The sequence below is a fragment of the Calidris pugnax genome, unplaced genomic scaffold (assembly GCF_001431845.1).
Source record: "Calidris pugnax isolate Ruff unplaced genomic scaffold, ASM143184v1 scaffold29, whole genome shotgun sequence".
Taxonomy (NCBI): Eukaryota; Metazoa; Chordata; class Aves; order Charadriiformes; family Scolopacidae; genus Calidris; species Calidris pugnax.
The window spans coordinates 167193-181089 of NW_015090768.1; the positions used below are offsets into that span (position 1 = coordinate 167193).

A 13897-nucleotide genomic window follows, 5' to 3' on the forward strand; every position below is an offset into this window, starting at 1 on the left:
TGCTCCTCGGCGGGTCCACACGTCTGCAGGTGGGCTGGCAGGGAGGGGAGGGGGTTATACACAGCTTCATGATGGAGTCTCTGTTTGGGGGGGGTTATACACAGCTTCATGATGGAGTTTCTGTTTGGGGGGGGTTATACACAGCTTCATGATGGAGTTTCTGTTTGGGGGGGGTTATACACAGCTTCAAGATGGAGTTTCTGTTTGGGGGGGGTTATACACTGCTTCATGATGGAGTTTCTGTTTGGGGGGGGGTTATACACAGCTTCATGATGGAGTTTCTGTTTGGGAGGGGTTATACACAGCTTCAAGATGGAGTTTCTGTTTGCCATCATCTTCAACGCATCTGACCAACTCAATTTCCTGCCTTGAATCAACTTCCATTTCATCGGGTCCCAGGGTCTCTGCTGCCTTGGCAGGGCTCTGCGCGTGAGCTGTTCTAATGCTGCACTCTGAAAGACCACAAGTTTGGAAAGGAATCGGAGCAGTGTCGGGAGAAGGTTGCGTGCTTAATTTGCTCCAAATTATAATGTTGAAAGGGGTAGTTTCTTCTTTGCTTTTATTTTACTTTTTTTTTTTTTTTAAGTTTATGCAGTTCCAGTTTTTTACAGAAATACCAAGTACTTAAATACCATCACCCTCTTGGTTTGATAAAGCTCGCAAGTGGGCTGTTTTATGAGAACACTAACAAAGGTCCAAACCAGTTTAACAGATCATAGTATAACACTCAGCTGTAGTGGTCCTCGGTCACTGGTGCTTTAAAAAGTACACATTATCTTTGTGAGTTCAGTATTAGTGGCTCTTGGTGTCCGGAGGTGGCAGCTCTTTCTGAGCTGATGTCATGGCAAAGTTGTAACTGCGGGTCCGAGCATCCCCTCTGGAGCACGTCCGAGCATTTCAGCCCATCGCCACGGAGCCTCTACAAATTCCCACAGAGCCACTGGAGATCACAATGCATACAGAAAGGTAAGGTTTCTGTGAATTTTGGTCTTAAAAGTCGTATTTTGGTTAAGGGCCTGTATCCATGTTATAGCAATGCTAGTATTTCTGCTGGCTATCTCTGAAAATAGTAAAAAAGGTGGCTGATGATTGTTTCTGCATTCAGCAAATCACAGTTTACATCCTAGTTAAATTATATTTTTATGCTTAGCTTTCTCAGATGACCTGATAACTCACATTTAAAAAAAAATCAAACATTTCCTTGTGTGACTTTTTTAATGGAGTAGCTATCTTTCAAATACAATAGCTTAATTTAAAAATGAGAAAATGTGTAACTTTTTTATGCTCTGGTGTGCTGTTACTTGTTCTAGATTTACCATATTTTGGTAATAAACTGTGCAGGAGGTTTGGAGCAGGAGACAGCTTTTTTCCCATGAGGTCAACTTGGGAAACAATATTGGTGTGGTTTGTGATGGCAGCTGTTAGATCATTCTTGGGGGAGGAGGGGGGATTGACTCCTGTTGAGTCAACAGTGGGAGGGATTTTAAAAAAAAAAAGGCACAACTAAGAAGCCCCCACAAGTCAGCAACGTCCAAAAGAGCTGATACAGAGTCATGTGTGTGCCTGACAGGGAAAAGCTTTTTATGAGAGGGGTGGGCAGAAGTCCGGGGGGAGTTGTGTGTGGAGAGGAATGTGCAGTTTGTGGGCAGAAAAGGAAGTCGTGAAGCCTTTTCCCAGGACTCCTGTCGATTTGTTGTATGCTCATTTGTGTGGAGGAAAAAGAAATTGGAGGGAGTTGAAAAGATGAGTGCTGGGAGGGAGACAACTGAGGGATGGAGAGTCAGAGATGGGGCTTTGGCTTTGGTTACTCCAGCTGTCGAACGCGGCGCTGCTGGTCGCGGTGGCGGTCCCGGCTGTGAAGCTCACACGTCCTGCCTTGCACTGCAGACAGCTGTTCACACCACGGGAGGAAACGCTTACTTTGGTCACAGCTAGATGAAGTCGGTACATGTTAAAGCACAAGTGAAAAGCACGCACACGCACAGATATAAAATTATGATAGTTTTAAAGCATTGTCTAAAGAACAAACTAGTCGGAGCTATGCCTTGATTTTTTTTTCCCCTGTTCCGTACCCCTTTGCCAACACAGCCTGGTACGGTCCCTTCTGAGGACGTAAGTACCCTCTTACATCACTTATGTGCTTGGCGAGCTTTTTGTCATCTTAATAGTTGCATTAATAGTTGTCCCACATAAGAACATTCTATATTGACATGGCAGCGCTCACGATGGGAGCGGAGCTGGGCTGGAGCCCAGCACATCCTAATGAAGCAAAATCTTTGTCCTTGTTCTTTTGGGCACTTCACCTGCCTGCAGGCGCTGCCCAAAGCTGTGCCCAGGAGTTGCTTTTTTGCACACACAGCACTCACCAAAACTGCCTGCGTATTGCCGTTAATGTAAAGTGAGAGAAACACTGATCGGGATCAGGAGAAGGTGCATCTTTATAGCTCAGTTTTTAAACTACATTTTGTGTTGGTTTGGGGTTTTTTTTGTGTTAGTTGTTTTGTGTTTGGTTTGGGGTTTTTTCCCTCACAGAAGTATTGTTTCTGTGTTAGTTTTTGTTCTAGTTTGAGCTATTTATCAAACTTTACTCTCAAAAGTTTCTCTGTACAGATTTCTCATGGCTGCCTTTGCTGAGTTCAAGCCTTTCAAAATGGTAGGCCAGAACAGTGGCTGACAAAGCCAGGGTGAGCTGATTTCAGACTGGTCTGTAGTAGTGCCAGACAGAGCTTAGAGATATTTTTTTTCTCCTAGCCCTGACTCTACTCCTGAAATAAGCTGTGATTCTCCCGCTGGAAGTACCTTTAATATGAATACACTGGCCGTTGGTTATCCTTATCAAATCAATTTACCCGGTTTATAACAAGGAGGGAGGGATCAAGGTACCGGGTTGCACCAAGCAGCCTGGGTAGAAGCGAGACCTCAGAAGACTTCTGTTGTGTCACCTCGTTTGATGACAGGGTCAGGAGTTAGCACTGATTCTGACATCACTGTCGTATTTGTCGTGTCAGGGGAGTGCGTTACAATACACTGCACAGACTTAAACTACTAGGAAAAAACCCACAAACCTGACAGCCTATTTATTGCTCAAATCCAAAATGTTCTGAATAGACAAAGAATGGATTATTATTTTCTTTTTTGGTTCTAGGGCAACTTTCCAGTTGAAACCTCCAGCCCTTTACCAGCCTCGCTGTGCCAGGGAAGCTGCAGGGCCAGGCTGGACTCCCGGGCAGTTTAACAAACGTGGTCCCCTTGATGCATCTGTCGGGGAGATCACCTGTTCCATTTCTGGATGCTGTCCTTACACACAGAGCCCCATTTGTAAAATGCATAGAAACTCTATGGGGATCATTGCAGCAGCTGAGAACCAAAGACCTAAGCCCTGAGCTCCTAAGCCTACGCACTATGCACTACGATCAACCACATGGTATAGTTTGTTAATAGAAATGTTGGCTGAAACTGCTGAGTTTTAGGGATGAGGAAATATACTTATTTCAGCTGTTTCCTTGCGAATACTTATTTTGTTCCTCTCTAGAGCTGCTGGAGAAGGTGAAGGACAGTGCACCATGGCAGAGGATGCAGTCCTAACAGGTAGGTTTTCTGTACCCCAGGAAGATTTACACATCGAAAAAGCTTCTCTGCTAAGAGATTGGGGTTTTATTCTCTCTTTTCTTCTTCTTCTTTCTTCCCTGGCATCCATTTTGTAGATCAGATTTAAAGCCATTTATTTCTGAGAGTTTGAATTTGCCTAAATCAGGATCAAATGTGGAATATAGAATCACCACCCTTGAAGAGAATGAGAAGTGTTGTTGATGGGCCAGCTGAGGATAGTGATGGATGCCAGGACAGAGACTGAATGCAGATAAGAATTAAGATTTATTTTCCTCTTGGAGACTACTTATAATGCATAATATCTTGAAAATAGAACGCAGAAAACATTTGTTCGGGAGTTGTTTTAGCATATATGGAAGAACTAAGAATGACTCAGTAAGTCTTTAACTTCAGTTTATATGGTGTATCAGTCTACAGTAACGTTTCCCCCCCAGGAGAGAAAAATGGCTATCGTACAGTTGTATTGCAGTTATTGCTACCAGACCTGTTGGAAAAATCTGTAAGCAATTTTAACGTGGTGGTCTTATAACAAATATAGACCTCCGGAGTTTGAGATTGTATTGCACTAAGTGACATAATCCCAAACATATCTGCTTTTCCAAACGTAGGTGGATGATGCAGGCACGGGCCGTGTTCCCGGTTCCGCCAGCCCCCGGGAGCAGCGTCCCTGCCTGAGACCAGGTCCTGGGCTCTGCATCTCCTCATGGGATGGGCACTGGTGACAGCCTTACCTCTCACTGAAAATGCATCCTCTTGTGCCTCAAAGGAGAAACTGTTCTGCTTGAAAGCAGGAGAGAGAGAGGTCCCTAAGGCAGCAGCAGGTCGGTGGGTGGGTTAGAGGAGTTAAAGCAGCGCAGGGGACACCCACCACAGTGCCCTGTCTGCTCGTTTCTGCCCAAGAATGAGTGAAATAGAGAGTTAACAGATTGGTATGTTTTCAAGAACTATTCATTTTATTTTAAGAGGAAATAGGAGCGTTAGAATGTGCAGACATGTAACTTCAGTGTCAAGCAATTTATTAATGACTTAGAGGCAGTTTGTGTTTTTCTTATTAATCTTGTACTCTCTCTCTCTCCCGTCTCTAGATGTCACTGTTCTGGAGACTCATCCAGAGGTAAATAAGCCGTGGATTTTCAGAAATTAACTAAACCAGTTCAGGGGTTTTTTTCTGCTCTTCGTTTAAACAAATGATAAGTTGTTTTCATTTTTTGAAGAAGCTTGGCTATCATGCTGTTAGTGCCTTGTATGACGAGTCTAGTCGCTTAATTTTTAATCCTGGAACGAGCAGGAGTTAAAAGTTAACTAGCAACAGCAGTAATGCATAGAATTAAACTGACAGAAGTTTATTTTCTTTAATTTTTGACAACACAAAAGAGGCAGTACTGAGGAGCTCAGAACTGGGTAATTCAACCTGAACCTGCTTAGTCCTTCAAATTACAGTGAATAATTATTTTCTCTTGAAAGGGACTTGATGTAAGTCAAGTTGCATTTTAAAACAAGGCAACTGAGTAGTATATTAAATTGCGAAGTTATGTTAAAAGCTAAATGAGCATTATTTAGCATTTAAGTGGCAAAACTTCAGCAGTAAGGTTGTCCTACTTGCATATCAGACTCAACAAGCAAACAAAAACCAGTTTGTCTACTGCTCTGCGTGCAGTTTTGTATCCTGCAGATATACAGAGCCAACTGAGGTACTGAAAATCACATACTGAATTCAGTGTTCCACCTGGAGTGTTTCACTAGCATGTTATGTGTGTGAGAAAAAAATGTAAAGTCAGCCAAGTTCCACAACACCCCATGTCTTTCAAGTGTTTTGTGAAAAAAAAACAAAAAACAAAAAACAAAAAAAGCGCATTAGGGAGCATTAGGGACAATATTAGCCCAGACAAACCTCTGTGCGAGTGCAGATAGGGTTTGGGTTTGCTACTCAGATTAGCTCAGATGTCTGTGAGTAGCACTTGAAACAGTGCCAACATTTAATTTATGGAACTTAAATAATTCAGAGCTTGATATTAAATTTATGCTCTCAAAAGCCATTATCTTCCCATGGCAGCAGGAGAATACTACATTTTCCATATTGAAATGAGAACCAGGACAGTTAAGAAATTTCACACAGACAAGACACTAACTCATGCTTGGAGAGAAGAAGAAAAAACAAAACAACAAAACAACCAAACACAGACACACACTCCTTCAAAAGTATGATTTCCTGCTGATGCAAGTAAAGTTTAGGTGTGCAGATGGCATCTACCCATCTTAAGTCCTTGAAGGATTGAGTCTGTGAGCACAACAATCAGTCAAACTGACAGCATGCACTAACCTTTGTCCATCAAATCAGGGTGTCAAATCACGCTCTGTAATTAAGTCTGAGCACAGTTTAAAACACAGTACACTTTTCTGCAGTCGACTGAATCCCAGTCTCTGTTCATAGGCAGTTTGATATAGGTCAGTTAAAATACTGAACTATATTTTACTTTAAAAATGCAGACTTTAAGTATTGGTTACCATCCTGCTTAACAAAATCACAAAATAAAACCACTGAAGAAAACAGAAGCTGAAGTAGTAAAAATTCAGTGTTCCAGCAGATGTGAATTTACGTTGACTTAAATCATAGTTAAAAAAAATAAAATATCCAATACATCTACCATTTTGAGCACCCTCAGGAGCAGCACTGGTTTGTGTATACTAACTTTAAAGAAGCACCTATTTTTGGTGTTTCAAGACCCATCCAAGCCCATTAAAGGATTCTGAGAAGCAACTGAGAGAGCTATGAACTCCTGAAAGAATTAGGTGTAGCACAGCTAGGTATAGCAGGGACCTACTCTGAAAATTGAAGACTCAGGTTAAGCCCTTGTCAAACAATTGCAGTTCAGCCATAAAACACAGCAACATTTTTGCTTGGCATGCTACAGCAGGAACTTTATTCAGTTCATTTTGAAAATATTTGCAACCAAAATTTATTTTTGTAAACTCACAGAAATAAGCTTTAACATATAGGCTGTATACAACTCAAATACAGGTAATACTTTTAGCAATAACTTACAGATACAAACTAATGATAAACTACAATTTCACAAAGAATTGTAAACATTTTGCACAATTGTCAGTCCTTTCTTTTAGGCAAAGTGCTCTTTTGATGACAAATAAATTAACACACACATAACTAGAGTGGACTACTTCCAGACAATACAAAAAGGTGTTTAATAAGGCTTGTAAACAATGTAATAGTTATTTATGCAGAATCCATAAAAGTGTCTTGCAGGCTAAATATACTTACATACCTGGGCAGCAAAAATGATCTTGAAAATGCTTTAGATGTTAAATAAAAAGTTAACATTAATATCTTTCCAATGGTATTTTTCATACACAATAAATGACTTAAGATTACATCCTTAATAGCTTATGTCCCTGACAAAGGAATTAGGTGTGACTTATTGGCAGTTGTGTCATTGAATGGGGTAGCAAAGGCTGGAGTCCAAGAGCTGTAGGTGAATGGGCTACAAAAACAGAAATATTTACTGGTCAACATCCTCAGAGGTAGAAAAGATGAAGAACTAGTAAATCCCACTGGGTAACAACAGTCCCCCCCGTCCCCAGCCACCGCAGCACGCTCTGCTTTCCCCACCCCAGCAGTCACCCTCCTCCACCCACAGCCCACCTCCCACCACCCAGCTGGAGAAAAATCAGCTCAGGCCACACATGGCTCAGTCTAGTTCTCCCCAAACCTTCACAGTCTCCCTGAATCACAGATACCAGCCAGAACTGTTGACTTGCTGGGTCACAAGACAATTAAAGACATAATTTTGCCCCCCAGGCTCCCCTCACCATGTGTTAGTGGGGGACCCTTCCATTTCCACTGAGATGCTGGATTGAGCACCCCTATGGTCTTGGGGCAAGTTGGGGAGCAGGCGGTAAACAGTTCTCATTAAAACTACATATTATTAAAAAACATGCCGTGGATGTTCAAGCAAGTGTTTGATTTCTTATTACTAGTATTCATAGTCTGGAGGAAGCCCAGAAAAGTGGTCTTCTTATCCAGATCTTCAGCTATGCTCTTCCTGCTTGAAGAGGCACCCTTCTTAGTGAGGTGCAGATAGCAAGGACAACATTCAGACAGTCTATGAAGAATACTAGAAATTAGAAATCCATTAAGTTTCTTTAATCAGCACTTGGTAAACTGTTCTTGCTAGGGCCACTAGCGATTTTAGTTGGGTGTGCGAAGCCGTGACACCTACCATCCATATAGCTGTGCAGAGCAGTTAGCATGGTCCCGTCCTGGGGTACGTAGGCAGAGTATGCCATTTCCTCTAGCATGGGTGGAGACAGCCTGGAGGGCTGCACTGCTGTGACGGGAGCAGAAGATGAATGATTAGGACTAACATGCTTCTTATGGCGCGCTCTGCAATTTTGAAACCACACCTGAAAAGGGGAAAAAGTTTACATCATGTTAATAGATTGCATTCTGTTTAAACAGTAGCACAATAAAAACCTCAGCTTTCTAACTTCAGCTGAATTCGGTTAGTTAATTGAGCCTTTAACAGTCCTAATGAAGAAGCATTTGTCCTAAGCCTACACAGTGCCTCCAACAAGTGTGGCCGAGCCAGGAAAGCTCCTGCAGCCCAGATGGGAGAGGGGCTGCTGCCCCGGGCACCAGAGGGGACAGGGCATCGCCTGCCTCAGCACGGCTGACAGACAGGCAGGGATTTCACAGGACACCCCTTCGCCTTCTCACGTGGAGAACTGCCCAGGCTCCCACTTTTTCAAGGCTTGACTGCAGCTGTGAGATACCTCACTTCTACAGAAACACTCTGTCCATCTTCCTGGCTAGAATCAGCTACAGGGACAGCAAACTCATTTTTATTTGTATAAATATATATATTATTAAAAATTCATATTTACATAGAAAAAGCACATGCTTATAATGTTTGCAGAGAGCTATCTTCAAGTAAAGACTGTAAGTTGGTTTCTCTCAGTTTTGGATGGCACGGGTATATATTTTAACCCTCTAGAGCGGATCACCAGACATTTACTTACTCTAAACACGTCGTGCCACAGACCACTTTCAAGAAGAGCACAGGTCTTAAGAACAAGCTATTGAAGTCAGAGATTTATATTTAGAAGAGCTCAGTGCCAATTCCTATTCTATTTAGCCTGAGAGTCTTCTTCCTGGAAGATGATTGATCCTCCAACACAAAGTGCAAGAGGAATACAGGAAGTTTTCCAAATTAACATGTTTGTTCTAGACCTATTCCTGACTAAGGATGTTGTCTGAAGTTTTAACATAACTGCCAGATTAGATCTTTTTCCATCTTGGAATAACTACACGGGGGGAGCTGTCACATGAAGCACTTCCAATGGCCGAGTACCAGCCTCTGTGACTGACAGAACCTCACACCGTTACCTGTATAACACGCCTGCTCAAGCCTGTTCTTTCTGCCAGTTTCTGAAGTGTTTGTGCATCTGGATTGTTGTCCTGAGCAAACTGTGCTTGCATAACCTGGGAAGGCAAGAGAAGAGATGGCAGAGTTTGTGTGTGCAGTGTCAGAGACTCCCCACAGCCACCGACCCGTTCCTGGACTCTGCTTAGGAAACTGTTGTAATCAATAGATCCCAGACAGTCCCCAGCACATTGAGGGGGAAAAAACCAGTCCCCCAAAGCCACAACACAAGCCCCCTATATGCTTAACTGAACTGAGACATTTACCAGAAATGGAAGAAGTTAATCTCCTTGGCAGCAGTGCAGAAGAGAGGAGGTGCTCTGTTGTGATTGCGTTACAAGGACTGTGGGACAAGATTCCCTGGCAAAGCAGCTCCCACACACTTAATAAAGAAAATGTCCATAGCAGCAGACACAGTGCATAGAACTTTGATCCACCTCGACCCATCAGTCACCACCTGCATCCTGCATCCCACGGGGCAGCTGAACCCCTGCTCAGCCCCACGGAGGCTGCGGGCAGCGGGGAAGCCCTTCCTGCCTCCTGTGCCTTTAAACGACCCGAGGAACAGGTACTCCACCTTGGCCGACCTGCACTTCCTAATTGTTTGGTTACACTCATCTTTTTACAGAAAATTGAAGGCAAGTCATTAGGACATGAATCACTTTTTTTTTTTCCCTAAGGAAGGAAGATGTCAGCTTGGCCTGCGTCCTGAACAGTCTCAGGACTAATGTACCTTATTTAAGGAAGTAAAGCTTAATTTCTGCAGAGTACCCTCAGCAACTGAGCAAACTGTAGTTTCTCGTTTCTGGATTTTGTCCCCTGATGGACTGCAAATTTTGCCTGGCTTCATCTTTGAAGATTCAGACTACTTCTTCCCACATTCAGAAACGTTGGAACTATGTACTTTCCTACTGTTTCATACAAAGACATCAAAAAACGAGGACATCCTTTCGTACGAGTTCTCCACGAGGGGTGTCACTACGTGCTGTCGCTCTGACAGTCACTTATCCCTCAGGAGCTTCTCTTTTGGGAAGCAAAGTCCGACACCAGCATCGAGGAGGGTTGCAGAGTCAGATGCACCGAGCAGAGAGCAAGTGTTAAGTAACAAGAGGCCCTAAGGCCCCAAACACCTGATGAAGTAGGTTACAAGCTATTTAAAACAGAAAAAGAGAGGAAACATGGAAGTTCTACTGACAGCAAACAGGCAGAAACCCCGAATCCAGCTCCTGCCCTGATGGCTGGGTCTCACTCCCCTCCAGCTACTGCTGGAAAAGAAAGTTCCCTTTTGCAGAAGTTCAAGCCTGGTGTCCAGAGCCCTCGTCAGGTTATTCCCAACTCACCTGTTTTGTATTAACACTACATTCTGTCTCCAGTTACTGCTGAAATAGCAAACCAAGCTCTGAACAGCCACATGCCATGTTGTATAGCACTGCTTAAATGCCTCACCTCTGTCATTATACCTCAACTTTAGTTTTTCTCAGCTGCCCTCAACATGAACAAGAGGAGGACGGGCCAACAAAACAGAACACTGGCTGAGGCAGCAGAAAAGGAGTGGTGTAGTGGCCACATGTTCCCAGAAATTCAAAGTGTTGTAAATTAAAAGCAGGGATGCGTAGCTAGGACTGGGTAAAAAGCTGCAGCTTCCTTCCCACTACAGGCTGAAATCTCTAAATCCCATCTCACCACTGCCCCCTTCACGGGCAGCTGGCCCTGGTCACGGTGATTTTCCCTAGAAAGTTAATTTAAGGGAAGTGGTGATCCAAAGGGTGGAATAACTCATATTTGAGGCAGCCCGGAGCCAACCCTTGCCAAGGTGGCAACACGACATGAAGGCCTGAAAGCAGAGCAGATGCCGGCCCCTTCAGAAGGGGGCTCGATTTGGTACTTCCTGGCTCCCACTGCCCTTAGCCCTGACCATGGAAAGGAATATAATGAGTGGTTGAGCTACTACAAAGGGATATTGGAAAGAAATAGTTCAGTAACACACGTTCAAGAAAAAAATTGGACAGTATGAGAACTGCTGCCAAGTACTTCAAATGCACTTTCCTGTATTTCACTCCACCTAGCTCTAGGAGAAAAAGCATGTTTTTTCCCTTAGGTGTGCAGCATTAAATATGGAGTCTAGGTCTTGAAGTACAACACCAAGACTATACTGGCTTTAGTACATTTTTAACAAGTAAAGCTCAAAGACACTTTGGGGAAATCAGCACATGAAGCATTTTGGAAGGGCTGGGAGAAGGGGAAGAAGAGAAGGAAGGAAATCAAAGGCGAGTCCCTTTTGATAGTCTCTCTTCTTGGTGTACAGAATTACAACCAAGACCATAACACATGATCTAAAACTCAAGAATCGAGGAGAACGGTTTTAGGAGGAAAGAGGGCAAGCAAGAAATGAATGTGCAACTATTCCCCATCTTCTCTGAACCAAACCAAGGCACAGCCACTGACGGGAGTGGATCTGTGTTCATGTGAATATAAGCAGGAATGCACGTTTTGGGAACACAACTTTTGCAGCCCTTATCGTGCACTACAACAACATTCAAACTTCCACCCTGTTCATGTCCTGAAGTCATGCACGGTGCCCATCTTCATACAACTCTTCACATTACATAGTTCTAGAAATATTTTGTCTTTATTATGTGTAGCGATGTAAATGCCTGATAAAATAGATTTCATCGAGCAATCAAAATAGAACAACCTTTTTATTTCCACTCTGCGGAATTACTAGCTGCCCCCAGGGAAATAAAAAGCTTGAAGAGTAACTATTTCATATTAAACTGCTGAAGCTAACAAACAATTCCAGAAACATGCTGTGTCTTGATAGTTTATGAAATACTTTAAAGCATGCAAGCTTTTTCTTTCCCTCCATATGCATCCGATTTCCTATCGGTTCAGCACCTACATCCTGCATAAACCTGAACCGTGCAATTTTTCAGCTCTGCCTCTACCTGGAGTTGGTCTGCCGTGAAGCTGGTCCGAGCTCTTTTTGCTGGCTTTGGATGATTAACATCTTGTTCTGTTAGTAATGCTCCTTCCACACTAATCCCATTACCTGAAGCATTAAAAAGAAAACAACACTGTCTGCTAAACATTCAACATGATGTTATTCGTAAGTCAGGCTGTCCTGCAACAATAACCAACAGTTACTCAGCCAGCTGAATTTCAACTTTAAGAAGTTCGTATTCTGTTCAAAGTTAAATTGATCTGCCACCATTACTCGTTACACCCCAAACTACTCCCTTGCTAATGAGGGGAGGAATAGATCCAGCATGGTATTTTATCAACTAGATACGCTCTTGCTTTCTTTTTCCCTAGGACAGAAAACAAGTTATACAAACTTTGAAAAAAAAAAAAAAAAGAAGAACTAAAACATCCAATAATTTGCACATTATTTTAATTCAAGAACCTGTGCTTCCAGCCTTAGTAAAGCTAGGTAATTACCTCTTAATAAGGAAGATGGAGTAAAACCCAACAATTTAATTAAAACTAAACCACAAACATAGATCTTCACAAAAGCAGCGCGTTACCATTTTCAACTTCTCTTTTCAGGTTGTCCAACATGCAGTCGTAATGTACTCTACAGAGGACCTTCTCCTCCACCAGGGCGAACTCCTCTCCGGTGGAGAGCTGCCTTTTGCAGGAGAAGCAGGCGAAGCAGGCCAAGTGGTAGACGTTGCCCTTCGCCCGCCGGACCCAGTCGGTGGAGTGGATGTGCCGCCCGCAGCGGGAGCAGCGCGTCCCGTACCGCCTGCAACGACAGCGGCCACCGCGGGGTCAGGGTGGCCACCGGGACCAGGGGACAGCACGGGGGGGTGCTCAGAGCAAAGGGGAAAAAAAAAAAACCAAACCACAAACCAGCAGGTTTGTACCCGATAGCTTCGGCAAGACCGCCACTGAACAGCAAAAGTTAGCATCTTCGTAAGGCAAAGGGTAACACTGAAACATCCTAACTGCTACATGAATTCACAGCTCTCCGTCTTGCCTTTTATAAAGATAATTACTCTTTAAAAAGCTGTGAGTGGGAGACAGAAACAGCTGACTGTGTGTTCAAAATTCTCCCAATTATTCAAATATATTTCCCATTACTGTAGTGGTAGTCTTAGTTATTATATTTAGCTACATCATCCTCCACTAATCATTCAGTTCCCTTCAGCAGAAGGGGGAAAACCTGTATCTTCCCTAGTTGTTACCGTAATTACCATCACATTATGATTTTAAAAGAAATTCAAATATCTGCAAGTATTTACTATGGTAGACTATTTCTCTTTGAAGAGGAAACTAGCCACCAAGATATGTAGATAAGAATTTGTCCTGAAAACCTTTGCAGGCTCATAAGTTCTTTTTTTGAAGTCCCACAAAACTTTGTTTTTCCAGTTCATAGTATTCAGCCTGCCCCCTCCCTCTCACTGTCAGAGCTGGCTGGACATAATCTACCCACCACACAGCGAGAACCCCATAAATACTTTGCTCTGGGGAAGCACTAGCAATCACACCAAAATTTTTTGCTGCTTTCTGGACTGAAGATTTATCATCACGAGTACTTTCAAGGCCAGCACAAATCAGTAATATTCTTCTTTACAGGATTAGACCTTTATCTTGAGGAACGCTTCAGGTTCTAAATCAAATTCATCACAGAAAGGTACAACTGCTGAAAGCTTCTTTTAAAGATCACAGGATTTATTCTGGGTTGGTTTTTAGTCCCCTGTGGCCCCAGTGGGGTGCCAGTCCAAACCAGTGCCACCTGGACTCCCCCTGGTCCTTGGGTCAGGCTGGTGGAGGCTCCAATCCCCCAGGCACACACAGCAGCTTCACAGCCTCCCTGGGCACCGCCGTCACCCCCCCCCCCCCCGCTG

At 43.4% G+C, this 13897-nt stretch overlaps 1 protein-coding gene across 1 annotated transcript in view; it reads right to left on the reverse strand.

Moving 5' to 3' along the window:
* Positions 1-6500: 6500 nt before the first annotated feature.
* Positions 6501-13897, reverse strand: part of LHX8 (LIM homeobox 8) — a 9524-nt gene continuing 2127 nt past the window's right edge. The window contains exons 3-7 of the mRNA XM_014937335.1: positions 12572-12792; positions 11993-12096; positions 9011-9106; positions 7845-8028; positions 6501-7106 (exon numbers count right to left, since the gene is read on the reverse strand). Of these exons, the coding sequence (XP_014792821.1) occupies positions 7030-7106; positions 7845-8028; positions 9011-9106; positions 11993-12096; positions 12572-12605 (495 nt within the window). The 5' untranslated portion in view covers positions 12606-12792 and the 3' untranslated portion in view covers positions 6501-7029. The remainder of the gene's footprint in view (positions 7107-7844; positions 8029-9010; positions 9107-11992; positions 12097-12571; positions 12793-13897) is intronic.